This window comes from Sabethes cyaneus, chromosome 3 (genome assembly GCF_943734655.1).
Source record: "Sabethes cyaneus chromosome 3, idSabCyanKW18_F2, whole genome shotgun sequence".
NCBI lineage: Eukaryota > Metazoa > Arthropoda > Insecta > Diptera > Culicidae > Sabethes > Sabethes cyaneus.
The window spans coordinates 99,717,887-99,734,153 of NC_071355.1; the positions used below are offsets into that span (position 1 = coordinate 99,717,887).

A 16,267-nucleotide genomic window follows, 5' to 3' on the forward strand; every position below is an offset into this window, starting at 1 on the left:
ATTTGGTCTTCGACGCATTTATTTTTAGCCCAATTCTCCTAGACTCCGCCTTCAGTCTGGCGAAGATTGCCTTCGCCGTCGCAAGGTTCCTGGCTATGATATCGAAGTCATCTGCAAAGCCTAGAAGTTGGCTACCCTTGGTAAAAATCGCAACAGTCCTACTGACTCTGTTTACCAGCACGGCCTAGCCGAGATTCGAACATGTGACGACTGGCTTGTTAGACCACCATCGTGCCTCAAAACCAACTAAGCGATACGTGACATCACAATCTGTCCCGAATCTAAGCTCTTTGAAGATTTCTACTATTATTTTAATGATTTGAAACATTTTTATCTAAAAAACGGATATGTTGACTTGAGGATTGATGTGAAGTGCTAACTTCATCTTGCAATTCTGGTTACTGACTGCAGAAAAAATGATTAATCGATCCAGATCTTTCGGTTTTTGGGCAGAAATTCATGAGATCTTCACTAGATGACGTTAAAAAAAATTTGTTCTGTTTTAGTATACAAGTTAATTGAAGCGTAGACGTACGCTTCTGTGGTAAATTAGTTTTCAATTTCATTTAAGTAACCCTATTTTTGCAACTGCAAAGCTTGCTCTGTCCGCAAAAGGCAGCAAGCGATTGCAGCTTGTCACATTAAAAACAACCGTAAATAAGAAAACCACTTTTGAGTCCAAATGAAGCTTTGCGGTCCAAAAATGTGCACCAAGGATTGCTACAAGGTGTTCGGATACTTTCTGGGTTTTATGTGGATTGTTACTTGCTTTTACTACACGATGGAAACGATTGAGCTTCTAAAATTGATGAATCTTCAATGCAGCGACACAGCACCGGAATCGCGCATTCAATTTGATAAGGAATTAGTGGAAAAAGTATGCGAATTTTACGGTCATCTAGGTAAATGCATTCTTATGGGGGTTGAACTTTTAACGGTGATAATTTATTTGTATATTTTGCTATATTCCAGCTGATTTTGCGCCTTATCACGTAATTACGACTTTAATCAAAATGGTTCCGGGAATGCTGCTCATCATAGGAATTTTCAAAGCAAAAAACATAACCATGTGAATTATATTCCTTTTAATCCTTATACCAATTTGCTTTTAGGAGAATTTAACCTTGATCAAAGTGTTTATGATTTATGCTGTTCTGGAAGAAGTATTTTTCGTGACAGTTTTTTCTAAAATATTTACATTGATTGATAGTGAAGGAAAGAGAAGCTCGTGGATTTTCTGGATACTGGTGTTTTCCTGTGGTCAGTTTATGAAAGACTAAAAGGCTACATCAGAATTTATCTCTCAAATACTTTTAGCCAAGCTGATTGTTGCAATTTGGATACTATTGGGCGTGTACGCAGCTCTCGATAATAGTAGAAGAATAATTCAACGTTATGTATGAATACTTTCGGACATTGAGTTAAAATCTTGAATAGAAGCTTTAACAATCGGTTTAAATCTTTGGAAAGACGTTATAATGATATATTTATTTGCATATAAATACAACTTAACAACGGATGTGTTAACAATATTCCATAACTATTGCTTACTGAATTGGTTAGTATATACACTGATCTATATAGAAAGATATTGACAGATTTTTTGTTACAAAAGCGCGAGCAAAACTATTGCTTATTTCCTAGATAATTGTATTAATACAAGTTTTACATCAATTATCGATAGTGACTTTCTCATTTTTATAACTATGATTATATCCTGCTATTCTGGTTCTAATAAACAGTTTTCAATGAGAAATTCCTGATTAATTACAATTGATATCAACAAGGCAAACAGCGAATTTTGAACATTACTACGATTATGTACATAAGGTCAATGTGTTTACACCGCTTTATGTTCTTATCGACTTCAACTGATCAATTCATATTCGTACATTCTGCTAAATAAAAAATCAAGTCTTTTTCGTTTACTGATTGAACACTTCTTCGCTTTTACGCTTTCACGCCATATCACTCATACGATTTATCATGCTTATATTACTGCTATCACAAAACTGTGTCCAAAATCCACGGAACGAACTTTGATATCCTTGTACACACCCCGGGTAGGTTTGCCTCGGCACACCCAATACCCCACGAGATGATTCCGGCTAGGAAGTAGTGGCCGTCTTTTCCTTTGACCTGGCGTGAACGAAACGAAAAACAAATTAAAGCAAAACCGGTCTGTATCCAATTAATGGCAGAGAGCAAGCGCCAAATTGACGCCACTTACCTGCAGTGGTCCACCTGAGTCGCCCTGGCAGGAGTCTTGACCACCGGTTTCGTGTCCGGCACACAGGAATATATCCGGAATAAACTCATGCCGGCCCGCCCTGAGAAACATAGTTTTGCACCGATCATTGCTCACTATCGGCACCGACACCTGGAAGCAGAAAAGGTAAAACGTGAAAACCGATAATGGAATTGAATTAAACCTTAAGCACGGCTAATTCCTCGAGTAAAATATAGCTCTACTAAAAGAAAATAAGAAAGCATTCCCCAGCATTCCACCGTTCTAACGAAATTTGACTGTGCCCATTAGCATGAAGTAAAGAGCAGTTCAATAAATTTCTTTTCCGGCTAGCTGACGCATGAATTACGTTGATGGTGAATAGATAGTTTAGTAAAGGATTCGGCTATCATTAGTAATGATTAATTTCTATAGGAACTGCTTGTGGTAATAGAGGAGAAGAAATTGAATTCAAAGCGATTTTTTGACGGAGGATTGCGTCTTAGTAAAATGTAAAAAATTATCTAAGAATTGCTAGTGACACGAAAATTTGCTAGGTTTTGTGTGTTAAACGATTTTCAATATTTGGGCACCAATCAATTTAAAAATCTTGTGTATCTCGTGACATCTTATTTTTACCATTTCTCGTGCAACATGTGAAAGGGCCTATGTGCAAATGTCAGTTTCTTCTCGTGTCTTCTCTCTTAAGGTGCGTTCAATCTGCGCAAACGTGTAGAATGCAACATGTGGTATACGACATGTTGCTAGTTGCTAGCTCAATGTTGCTTTTGTCGCCACCTGAACATTTGTGATGCGTTGCCATAGTTGCTTGGAAACATTGGGCAATAGTTTGGAAAAAACTGCATGTTACATGTTGCCAATCTAAACGCACCTTTTCGTTTATCACGGCAACATTCTTATGCATTTTTTCTTAACTAATAGCTAGATAATAATGCCAGGAACCGTTTCATGCAAAATTAACCCATTTAAGTGCAATTGTATCGCCATTTTCACTTAGACCCTTTGCACATGTTGCACGAGAAATGTACTGAAAATAATAAAAAAATCCTTTTCCATGCTGCTCTAGAATTTGCCAAGAAAACTTGTAGCGAATTCATAAATTACCCTGGGGTGACATTGCGATTCTCGTTTCAAGTGATTTTGGTTCGTTTCGCCTACGTTAAACGAATGGGCGAAACGAACCAAAATCACTCGAAACGAGAATTGCAATGTCACCCCTGGTTTGGGCTAACTCGAACTCGAAATTTATGAATGACACGCGCAGTTTGACAAACCGACATGTAAAGCGAACGCTTTGATTTAATTTATGAACGTTTTGACAGCAGTTCTATTAAAACTGTGTGCTAGTCGACCAGAGTCAGGTTACTTTCTGAATTACTAGCGTGTTTTACTAACACAAACATCAGTTTGATTATTGTCAGTATAACTGCACACAGTTTTTTTTTTGCATTTGAAAATTTAATATCATCTTTGGAGTCATTTTCTCCACGTTTTCTTAACTCCCAAGGTAGGACGACAAACTGTCACAGTCTGACTACTAGACATTAATTTTCCTACTTTAAGGGTGAAATTACTTTATAATCACTGATCGGAATTTTTCTTCGTATGTTATGTACAGATCAAAGCACTTTTACAATTGGGAAGGTACATAATAAAGGGCTGCATTCCCTTACTAACATATACTGGACTCCGAGAATTCCTATTTCATAGTAAACGGCCATCAACTCAGCTTCTCATATCGGTACACGATTTCGGGAAGCGATTTCGACGGTACAATAAACGGGGAAGAGATGCCAGCCCCAACGATAGGAGGAGGAGGCCATCATGCAGCTAAAGAACAACATGTCAGCTGGGAAAGATGACATCGGAGCGAAGCTTATTAAAGTGGGACCAGAAAAGCTGGCCGTTTGTATGCACCGGCTAATTGTTAGAATTTGGGATACGGAACAGCTACCGGACGGGTGGTTATCTGCTCGATCATTAAAAAGGGCGACAAGTTGGACTGTGAGAGCAATCGGGCAACCACCGTTCTCAATGCCGCCTATAAAGTGCTGTCCCAAATCATTTTCCGCCGACTATCACCAATTGCGAAAAGATTTGTGGGAACTTATCAAGCCGGCTTCGTCGAAGGCCGGTCTACAACCCATCAAATATTTACACTGCGGAAAATCATGGATGAAAACAGTTTCCCCACGAAGCTCATTAAATTGATTAAATCTACGATGGATGGTACCTTCTTCCTTCTTCTGTTGGGTACCCACATTACCACTGCGTCCATTATTTTGAACTATTGTGGTATGCCCCGTTTATTACTTTTTCTGTACGCTTCAAGCTGACCTATCATTTATTAAGGAAGTAATAGGCTGGTAGCTGAAGCGAGGCAGGTGCCAATCAGAGGTGACTTGGTTTTGAACCTTGTTATCCTGATTGGCGACGCAGATCATATCTCCCCTTTTTGAGATATTGCAGTCTGCGTGCTGTTTGTGCTCAGCAATTGCAGAGTAGGTGTTCCGTGGATATTCTTGTACGAAACCAAGATTCGGAACATAATATTTAGTCGGACAATGTCCTGTCAAAGACCGGCAAGCGTGTTGTTATCTCTCTTATTGAGACTCAGCAACTTTTGAGTACCGCCATCCGGGGTGAGATTGTGCCACGGGGGTGAGATTGTGCCAAAAACCAAAAATGTTTATTTGTGAAAATTTATTATATCTATAGAAACTGGTGACCAAAATTCAAAATAATGATGAACATAACATATTTATTCATAACTTAAAATGGAACACAGATAATATTAGCAAACCATTTAGCCTAAACAGGGTTTCAAAGTTCGCGATCAAAAATACTCGGAAATAACGCTTGTAAAAAATGTCCTGCATAAACCAACCCAAACAAGAAATCGTATCAACTTACTATTTTAAAGGTATATAAACTAATCATTTACAATGTATTGAAAGGTTATTATGTGTTGGATAAGTAAATAATAATAATAAGTAATAATAAGAAAATAATTTTTTTTTGAAACTTTGTACTTTTCGAGCTTCACGGGGGTGAGATTGTGCCAAGCCATAATGATCGATCCAATTTGTGGATTTCACATACACAACAAAAATACGTCAGTATACACTAGTACACTCACATTCTTTACTATTGAGCACAATATTTTGATAGATTAGATTGCATCATCCATTTTAGAGCAGACAGCATCATAAGTCTGCTAAATAATTTAAACTAATTTTTACTTTTTCTCTGGAAATTTCAGATTCAGAAACACTTTGAATATAAGACGAATATATTATACCGTGTATAAACTGCCAGTTTTAAGGAGGGGGAGGGGGTGGGAAAGGCCACATGTTCTGCGGCCGCGGGTTCTCGAACGAAGTAATGGTTACTTTTGTTAAATGATCAAATAGGTATGCCCCCTTAGGAAACACCCCTTCATATATCTCTCCCTTGCTAACCCTAGAAACGCTACTGGCTATATAAAAGCTGTCCTTTGACTACGAACTCATTCTTAGTTTTTTCAGACCTCGCCGGGACATTTTCGTTCATACTTTTTGTATGACGCGTTGTTTTTGGCCGACCCCCCTGCCCTTAATAATCCACTTAGTTCATGGACGGCCCCGTATGAACTACTTAATGCTGATATTTATGTGTATTGTCTATAAATATGCTAATGTTCACTGTTTAGGTTTTTAGCCTAACTTTATGTTAGGGGGCTCTGTAGCCGCAAGGTTAACGAGTCTGCTTTGACAAGCGAATGGTCATGGGTTCGAATCTTAGTAGAATCAGGCCATTCGATGTCAAAGTGACTTTAGTATGGGTTTATTCTCAGGCCCCTCATCGCCCTTCCTTCATGCTGAGTTCTATATTATCCCGATATGGCCTATTGGCAGTGCAAAAATGAGACCCTTATAGTAAAAATGCACTGGTTTGCTACGCCAGGAATGATTATAATGGGGACTGTGCGCTGTCATGTAGAACGAGGTGGGTAAAGTAGAGTAAAGCATTGAAAGAAGGGTACCCAATTACACACAAGCACGTATAAAAATTCAATAAAGCATATCGCTCAATCAATAGCGATTATAGCAAAAATAAATGCAGTGCGGGTTATACAGCAAACACCCGGGCGATATCACAATAGATCAAACGTTACTGGTCGCAGTGATGAGTCCATACAGGAAAAAAAAAGAAAAAAAACTTTATGTTTTTGGCACAATGTCGCCCCCTAGAAGGGGGACTGTGGATTACCCCCTCCACCATTCATCCCTCGGCACGGGCCGCGTCACGCCTTGGATTAGGGGTTTATCCATTCAAGTTTTTACATAATAGCCATGGATAACAGATAATAAAACCATCTCCTTTAGGGGCTTTGAACCCTCTGCTTTGGTTCCTAGTAGTTATACATTCTACAAGAACCGTCCTGCAGGCGGAGAGTTTACACTCAGTCTTCAGTTGTTCGAATTTCACTAAGCAACGTATCCCGGATGGTACCACGAGGAGGTAGAGATATTAATAGTTGCTGAATAAGAGGTTATGGAGCTTCGTGGTGGTTATGGATGGTACACAGTGCTGTGTTCGGATTTCGGGAGAATTGTCAAGTTCATTCGAATCACACAGAGGGCTTCCTCATGCCTGCTGTTCAACATAGCGCTACAAGGTGTTATGAACCGAGCGGATATTGATACGCGGGGCACGATCTTCAACAAATCTAGCCAATTCGTCCGCATTGCCGATGACATGGGTATTATCGGCAGAACATCTGTAGTGGTGGCTGAATAGTACACCAGACTAAAGCGCGAAGCAGAAAAGATTGGGTTAAAGGTAAATACGTCTTAAACAAAGTACATGCTTGCCAGCGGAACCGAGGCCGACCGACGCCGCTTGGGCAGCAGTATAATGATCAACGGCGATGAGTTTAGGTAGTCGACGAATTCGTCTATCTTGGTTCACTGGTAACGGCGGACAATGGTACCAGCCGTGAGATTCGGAAGCGTGTTATCAGCGGCAGTCGTGCTTACTATGAGCTTCACAAGCAATTGCGGTCGAGCAGACTAAGTCCCCGCACAAAGTGCACCCTGTACATGATGCTTATCAGTCCGGCTGTACTCTACGGGCATGAAACGTGGACAATACACGAGGAGGACCTGCGTGTGCTTCGAGTTTTCGAACGACGAGTGCTAAGAACGATCTTTGGCGGCGTACAGGAGACCGAAGTATAGAGACTGTAAGTTATAAGTTAGCCTCAGCCGCGAGCGTCGCTGATACTCCCTGAAAAAACCTCAGGGTCGGCACGCTTATCCTGGGTTTTCGCGGGAAAGCACGAAAATACTTGAAGAATCGATGGAAAACTCGAGACGTTAACTTTCACAATTTTATTTCTCACTTTTGTCTTCTGGCCTTTCTACCAACCACTTCCTTAATCTATCTAACCTTTTCTTCGGCGGGGACCCCCTTTTTCACTCTACATACAGCCTGCACCACCTTCCGCTCTTCCGGTTTTCACCAAACGCTGCTGTCCGTGGCCACCGCTTCCTGCAGAATCGTATGCCGGAACTACCAACCAGCAGCCCCTCCTTCCTCGCTGAATGACGATCACTCACTCAGATCTGGATAATCGGCCTTTGCCGATCCGCCAAAAAAATGTTGGTTGGGAAAGTGGTTTTTAACACGGCGGACTGCTAGGGGATTGACAAAAGCATCGAAGGCATTATCTGACTGACGAGGGCATCAAATAACGAAACTGCGTAGGGTAATATCCTGCCTGTTGTCACAGAGTTCCGAGTTCACTATCTCCAAATAATTGGACTTATTGGACTTCTTTGCTTTACAGGATATAGCTTCTGCTTTTATCAACTGTTCAACTCGAGTACCTTTTAGAAAATGATTTTGAATGCCGCTTTTAAAAGCTGCACAGGTTAATGCCCTACGCCAACGGCCAATGCCCTCGCAAAGTACATAATCCTACCATCTGACTTCGTCATTTTTGCTTTGCGCTCTTTCTGTCATCCAGGCGGCCCCAATTTCACTCTTTTCCTCCCGGTGGTGAGATTTCCTAGCTACTTATTGAGTGATACACAGAGAAAAACCATCGACAATAGCAAACACTTCTGGTTTCTATATTTTACGTAAAATTTCAACGAATTACCTCACGAAATCTCAATAACCTAAGCAAAGGCTACCAACGCGTACAAGGCAGAGGATGAACCATGAACTCGCACAGCTATATGGCGAACCCAGGATCCACAAGGTGGCTAAAGCTGGACGGATACGATGGGCAGGGCATGTTGCAAGAATGCCGGACAACTACCCTACAAAGATGGTGTTCGCCTCAAATCTAGTAGGGACAAGACGACCGCAGAGGAGCGCAGCGAGCAAGATAGTTAGACCAGGTCTTACGGACGAGATCTTACGGATATCCTAATGCTCGACGAGTACTTAAAAGCACTGGCCGTTTTTGAACGTCATGTGCTCAAGACCATCTTTGGCGGGGTATGTGAGAACGGTGTATGGAAGAGAACAATGAACCACGAGCTAGCACAGCTCTTCGGTGAACCCAGTATCTAGAAAGCTCATGCAACTGGAAGATACAATGAACGGGCCATGTTGTGAGATTACCGAGTAACTACTCCGCAAAAATGGCGTTCTCCTCGAATCCTGTTGGTACCAGATTCAGAGGAGCGCAGCATACTAGATGGTTAGACCAAATGCAACAAGACCTGGAAAGTGCGGGACATTCGAGAAATTGGAAACGGACAGCCATGGACCGATAATTGATGGCGGAACATTGTTATCCAGGTGAAAGCCTAAAGGACATTCCGCCAGGATAAGTAAGTAAGTTAAATGCAAAATCGTCTCTGATCACAATTTCATATAAGGTCATATTTCAAGTTTAATTTCATGTCCAATTGCAATTTCCGTGTCCTCTTGAATTTCAATTTAATGTTCCAAGTTGCAAGTTAAGTTTCAACTCCTATTTCGAATCCAACTAAATGTCGAAGTTCAACTTCTAGTCTATTTTAATTCCAATATCTCCTGAATATGACAGAGCTGCCAGTCTTATTGTTAAGAGGATGTTCAGTACAACACAACCCGTTTTGCTTTAAATATTGCTTTCGTTCATATATTCATTAATGAATGAACTATTCCCGTGTACATCATTTCCTAAATTGCTAGCAGTTTCTAGCCAAATCTATATAATTTAGAAAATTCCTTTGTATTCAAAGTTTTTATTTGCTGTTAAAAATACAAGTGTTTGCTTAAAGTGCTCTTTTTAAGATCCGTTGTAAAAATTTAAACGCGTCGGCTGTTTTGTAACCGATCGAACTTCTGACCGGCGCTGCTGACGGGTTCCGATTTGCGTGTTAAAACGATATGTCACCACCTCACGCACCCGTCCCTTATAAGAGGATATAGCTCACATCCTTCCCATTTCGGCCGCAGGAATGTTTTATCAAACCAAACACTAAAAGCTCGTTCGGTTGAAGGCGAAGGTTTGAAAATTTTATAACAGGAGCAAAGTAAACTGAATACACCTACACTGCGATCCGTATGGTATAGCACTCTGCGGATCATTTCCATCTAGTATTGGGCATCGAAACAAAAATAATCGATGTTTTTGAATCGATGTCAATAGTCTCCAAAACATCGGCACAACGATTAAATCGAGTGTGAGACATCGATGTTAATTGAATCGATGTTCGATTTTGGCAAATGAAGAAAACCGAACGGCAGATGCTTTTAATCATTCAGCATTTTTCCGGTTTGTTTGCGCGTCTGCTGATATGCTGACAAACCTTTGTTTTTTGCTGATATTCATAAAAATCCTGATTTTTTCTGAGTTTAAAGAAATTCTAACTGCCTTTATAGAATTAACTGTAAAAAAGAAACACATTTCTCTCCAGCATTTAACTCTGGACTATTTGTAATCAAGAACGACAAGTCCTATGAAACTCTTTAGCAGCTTTGAGAAGTTTTATAAGAAGGAAATACTACTTGCATAAACATTTGGTTTTTTATTAACTATCCTTAGTAGTCCTAAATTTTCATTCTTTTGGATTCAAACCTGAATTGTCCAGATTTCCGCGAGTTAATTTTATCGGGACATCGATTTGAATCGAAAAAATAACATCGATGTGACCGATTTTTCTGTAAGCTCGCATCGAATCGAAACATCGGAAAATCGATGCTGGAACATCGATATTTCGATTCATCGATGTGACATCGCCCATTACTATTTCCATCTTCTAAACTCACGAAGCAGCTTCACTTTAGATTCCCCGAAGGAGCTAAGTAAGTCTTTATTCCTCTCTTCGTACGCGAGGATGTTTATGCGAGTCGAGTTTGAGGAAAGCAAGGGAAATATTTCAAATAAATGGCTCTAAAAGCATTTTTAGTGTGTGCATGTCTTTGGCAGACTTTCGCATACATTTTACTCCGAAGAGGACACAAAGACTAACCGCCATCCACCGAGATTGGCGATATAAAGGGATGGGGAAAATGGGAGACTAACTGTGTGGCTCAATTTCTGCCTGCGTTGGGTCTGATTTGTTGATTCAGACAGTTTTTCCGGTGATAGCTTAACTTGGATGATATTTATTACTTTGAAATGATGCCAAAAATATACCCAAGTCTGCATTTGGCACGATTTTAATATATATAAGCATAGTTCAAACCCAACATAGTTCGTACCATAAAGCACAAGTTGATCCAGACATTCTTCTCGACGAGTTTACGCATAACTTGGAACCATTAATTTGTTTTATGCGAAATGCATGACTTCAGAGAAATTGATACTACTATTTGGATCATAAATTTAAATAAACAGAAGAAACGATGCAAAAGTTTTGGATTCTGGTGAAAGTTTTTCTCATATGTTATTCGGTTTCGTTTTCGATATCTGACACTTTGCTGGGAAACGACTGCCTGTTACTCCATTATTTGGAACTGATTGTTTACAGCAGCTGCCACCATTATTCAAACTAACTTACATTGGATGGAGTGGATTGGATTGGTTTTGGTTTATATGATACAAATTCATGATGAGGAACAATATCCTTGCAACGCCATACCTAGTACGGTTGGTACACCTGCAGTTTGCAAATGCTTTAAACAAACAGTCCGAAAACAACTCTGGCTTCCTGTTTGAAATTAAAAACAGCTATTTTGCACATTTAAAAACAAACAAACTCCCAAAGTTGTTCTTTTTTGTATTCTCTGAGGGCAATTGGCGAGGCATGAAGTTTTTTCGTCTTCTCTTCTGTTCTGCAATTTATCCATCATCTAACCGAGTAATGAATTCCGTTTTGGGTTGAACGCTGGAAAAGAGAATTTCTTTCGAAATCGCTTTGTACTAACGTTGCGTGACGGATTACGGTCGCCCGATTAGGTGGAAAATTGAATTTCAGCTGAACAAATTAATCCCACCATTCTATTGGCGCGCTCCATCTGTCGAGCTTACGAAAACGGATACTTATCAAAGATACGGATAAACAGATTACGCTTACATTAATTTAACTGTTTGAGCAGCACGGCATATAGCTATTGACGAGCAAAGAATTCGACAAAAGGAAGGACATAAAATGTTTACAACATGTAACGAGTCCCTAAAGGAAATGCGGACATAATAAAAGGAAATAAATGTGACACCAAATAAAGACGTGATTTGTAAGGATTTTTTAAAGCAATGGGGGTCGCGGGTGCGAAATGGGGCATATTTTCATTTAAGTTTGCTAACCTTCTATCCAACACTTAATACAAATCCAATACAAATAAAACTTGAAAACGATCTTCGTGATGAGTTAATTCCAAATTCACTGGCCTTTATTGAAGCTAGTTTCGCAGTTTCATTATTGAGTGACGATTTGCAATTTAAAATGGAATCCTGGCTGTATGTATGTGTGTCATCAAAGCTTCAATTTTAATTTTATTTAGATTTATTTTATTTATTACATATATTACAGATTAACGAATGATACTAATATACTTATAACTCATATTTCCAGAAACTACCAAATCAGTGTTTAAAAATGATCAAAGCTTATCTATACAAAGGATCTAGTAAAGTTAAGTGCTAAATTCAAAATGTAAAAAGAAAATATTTTCATTAATTTTTGTAAGAAAGGGTTTTGCTGAGCAGCACGACCGTGACCAAGTGGTCGCGTGGTTTCAACAACCTCCTCACTGATTAATCAATTTTCCTTCCATTCACGGCCAAACCGGATCTTCGCTTTCTCTTTTAAGAAGTAGCATAAATTAAAGTTGTTAGCAGCACCGTCTAGGTATAAGGTATAACCTTACTGAAGAAGAAAGATCAATACAGTGCTCGTGACAACAACAGACAACTTTAAATCTAATAACGGCAATAAATTGAACATGCTTGAGGGAAACTTCGGTCTTCCTTTTGAGATTTGAAACGTGGCTGCATTGTGTGATAAAGGACCTTTCCGCACAAATAAAATTAATTGATTGCATCAATGAAGTTATCTCTACCAAAATAAGATATCCAATTTGGTTGGTCCGCAAGTTCGAAACTATTTTCCTGCAGCGAATGAATGTCATTTGTCGAAAAGTTGAATTGTTGGTTTTCATTTGGAAGAATAGAGAATCACCTTTTCCATTTCTATAGCAAGTATTTGCTGATTGGAAGAAGCTGTAGAAAAATTAAGCTTTGGAATTTGTTCGTTGACAAGCACTTAAAGAATTTTCCTTTTGCAGTCAGAAAATAAAGTCACCTCACTCTTTTATAGGACGGAAAACGTTGAGGACTTGCCAAGCAATGGAAAACCGGCTGCTTCGAGAGGCAGTGGAGTAGACTAGAAGAGCTGAAAAATGCAGAAAAATGTGCGCAATTTGTACCGACACGCTCTCAATCCATTTTCCCATTGCGGTATCGGTATTGTGACATCATTGTTCCTTTGCCCTTTGCCATCTGACCGCAATCGCATCCATCGTTCGAATGAATCGCCTGGTTCTGTTCTACGGAGACCGCAGCTGAAGCTAACGAATCGTGACCCTTTTTTTGAATCACCATAACTTGAGGAGCGTTCGTGACTATATTTTTTTTTGCTGACTATGTGCCTGTTGATTCTTAAGTTTTCAAACGCCAATTTTATTTTCACCTACGAAGATTTATGTCAATCCATCTTAAGCATACTATGCAGAAATTTATTTTGCAGGTGTCAGACGAAAATTTCTGTTGGTTCAAGCTCATTGGAAACTTTCGCCGTAATTCTTTTTGATAAATGGATTATAGTTTATATAAACCCTTAAATATTTATTCCACAGTAGTTCTAGTCAAGCACTTCTCGGTACAATACTTTTCAGATAATATTCTCACAGCTGACTTCTCACTTCTCAATACTCATCTCTGATAGCTCATTACCCATAATTCGTCATCATATTAAAGTGTATATGAAGGTCGGGTTCATTTTCGTAAATCAAAGCGTTAAAAGGTCTAATTGCATTTCATAAAATAAATTTCTAAGAATCATCAATCAATTAGGAAGAATCACATAAAACTAGGTATTATTAGACTACCTAATATCCACGTAGAAGAGATCCGAGATCACTAAACTTCATTTCATACAAAATAGGACTCCCCATTGACCTAAAGGCTAAAGCTATGAATCCGGACACTTGGCCTGTTGGTATTATATTCCGTGAGTTCGTAGATAAGTCTGTCCCCAACAGGGTTTTCTCAAAACTTCCAACCGCCTTACCACATTAACAATAGCAGGACCCAGTCAGACCTTGAATGTTTCAGTCAACACACAACCCACCGCTTAGAAAATTCACTTATTTGTGTAAATGACTCTATGACCAATCAAAATAGAACTGAAAGTTTGCTCGAACTAAAAACACCAAACGGAGCCTCTCCTACGATGTATATTATCAGAATGTTAGAGGATTACGAACAAAGACGAATGACTTGTATCTCGCGTTTACTTCATCTGATTATGGCGTACTTGCCTTTACGGAAACATGGCTCAACAGCGACATTGCTTTTACTGAGTTATCTTCGGACTATATCTTCTACAGTTGCGACAGGAAATCATTAACAAGTACCGCGACACGTGGTGGTAGTATGTTAATTGCCATAAAAAAGCATTTTGCATCCCGATTAGTTCAGCTTCCTGGTGACATACGTTTAGAACAAGTAACTGTTTGTATTGAATTGCCGAACTAGTGTTTATATGTTGTGTGCATATTAAACCGAATTCGAACCCAATTATCTATAACGAGCACTGCACCTGTGTTCAAAAGCTCTCCGACTAAGCCAAAAACACAGACTCTTTAATATTACTTAGTGATTATAATCTATCGAATCTTATGTGGAATTTTGATGCTGACATTAACAGTTTTATTCGGATAAACGTACTAACTGAGCAAGAAGTGACCCTAACAGAGTCATTACTTGGAAACGGTTTTCAACAAATTTTCAATGTCCCTAATCAAAATGCAAGGCTTAGTAGAATTAGCTTTAAAAATAATATTATATACCTTAACTGAATCTAGTCTGAACAGCATTAAGCTGATGTCAATACGCAAATAAATAACAGGCGACAGTAGCTTCGTGAGTAAAACATTCGGATACCAACCGAAAGAGTGTGGGTCCAGTATTCTTGCAACGTGGTCTGCCCACCGTAGTCTCCCAACTTTAGCCAGGTGTACGATAGAAATCTCTCAAAGCAGGGACGGCAGCTTTGCATTTATACTCTGTTAAAAAAAATTCTGTAACACCTTTCGTTCAAAAACGGCAAGTGCATGTATCCCTCCTGGCAGCAAAGTTACAATTTCAAGTCCGTAGAGGACTACCAGTCTAATTAGCGTTTTATACATCGTCAGCTTTGTGCAGCAGCGTATGCTCCTTGATCGAAGCGTCTTGTGAAAGAAAAAGTAGGGTCGACTTCCAGCTTAAATGCGTCGTTGAATCTCCGTTCTCGTATTATTGTCGGCAGTGACCAGAGATCCCAAATAAATGAACTCTTCAATGTCCCTGTTACTGGGTGCGTTGTTTGCTCCGGTTCCTCTTCCAACCATATATTCGGTTTTCGACGTATTAATTTGTAACCAAATCCTCCAAGCCTCCTTTTTTATTCTGGCGTAGATTACCCTCGCCGTCCCAAGGTTTCTAGTAATGATGTTACGGTTGTCTGAGAAGACTAGGAGTTGGCTATTTTACCTTGAAAATCATTCCTCTCGTTTCGATGTCTGCACACCGGATCACACCTTCAATAGAGATGTTGAATAACTTACAGGACAGTCCATTCTCTTGTCGCAACCCTCTGCTCAATTTGAAGGGACTCGAGCGTGCTCTCGAAACACACACGTAGCACATTATTCGCTCCAAGGTAGCTTTCAGCCGCATCAGTTTGTTCGGAAACCCGTTCTCGTGCATTAACTGTCATAGCTGTTTGCACTCAATCGTATTGTATGCTGCCCTGAAATCCACAAAAATATAGCGCGTGGACACGTTATACTTCCAACATGTCTGGAAAATTTGTCGTAGAATGAAAAATTTGATCCGCAGTCGTACGGGTCTTCAAAAAGTCCGCCTGATACTACCCTGTGGATTCTGCTTGCTATCGTTTTTATAGATGCAACCAATCATAACTTCCATCCACTCTTCCGGTAGTTTCTCCTTCTCCCAAAACCTTGAGTTATCCAGTGAAGTGCCGTTGCTAGTGGGTTTTTACCATTTTTGAATTTTTATTATTCTTCAACTGACCAATTGTTCGCCAGATCTCTTAGAGATCGGGAACCGGCAGTCTGTTATCCTTTGTAGGCACTCCTAGGTTAACGTCCGCTTCGTCTCCTTCAGCTATATCGCCATTAAGAATCCCATCAGAATCAGAATTACTAATATACTCTAAGGCTATTTAATAAAAACTTCTCGTGAAAACCGTAAGTCAATCAGACTTACCCTGTGGATTCCATTTTCACATATGCTTACAAATACATCCATCATACTTGGTCAGAACTTAGTCGAATAGTTTCCTTGCACGGTTTTTTTCCGAC

General features: G+C 39.6%; 2 protein-coding genes across 2 annotated transcripts in view; one reads left to right on the forward strand and one right to left on the reverse strand.

Annotated features, from left to right (window-relative positions):
- Positions 1–703: 703 nt before the first annotated feature.
- LOC128744256 (uncharacterized) lies at positions 704–1,403 on the forward strand. Its single transcript, XM_053841113.1, has 4 exons — positions 704–902; positions 973–1,052; positions 1,113–1,260; positions 1,318–1,403. The coding sequence occupies exons 1-4, from the start codon at positions 704–706 to the stop codon at positions 1,401–1,403; spliced, it is 513 nt and encodes a 170-aa protein (XP_053697088.1).
- A 179-nt stretch (positions 1,404–1,582) lies between these two features.
- The window catches only part of LOC128739925 (serine proteinase stubble), a 40,242-nt gene continuing 25,557 nt past the window's right edge, over positions 1,583–16,267 (reverse strand). The window contains exons 8-9 of the mRNA XM_053835426.1: positions 2,231–2,380; positions 1,583–2,139 (exon numbers count right to left, since the gene is read on the reverse strand). Of these exons, the coding sequence (XP_053691401.1) occupies positions 2,005–2,139; positions 2,231–2,380 (285 nt within the window). The 3' untranslated portion in view covers positions 1,583–2,004. The remainder of the gene's footprint in view (positions 2,140–2,230; positions 2,381–16,267) is intronic.

Coding starts and splice junctions, on each gene's coding strand:
- LOC128744256 (XM_053841113.1), top strand. CDS start 704: ATGTGCACCAAGGATTGCTACAAGGTGTTCGGATACTTTCTGGGTTTT. Junction 903..972: donor CGAATTTTACGGTCATCTAG/GTAAATGCATTC, acceptor GCTATATTCCAG/CTGATTTTGCGCCTTATCAC. Junction 1,261..1,317: donor GATACTGGTGTTTTCCTGTG/GTCAGTTTATGA, acceptor AAATACTTTTAG/CCAAGCTGATTGTTGCAATT.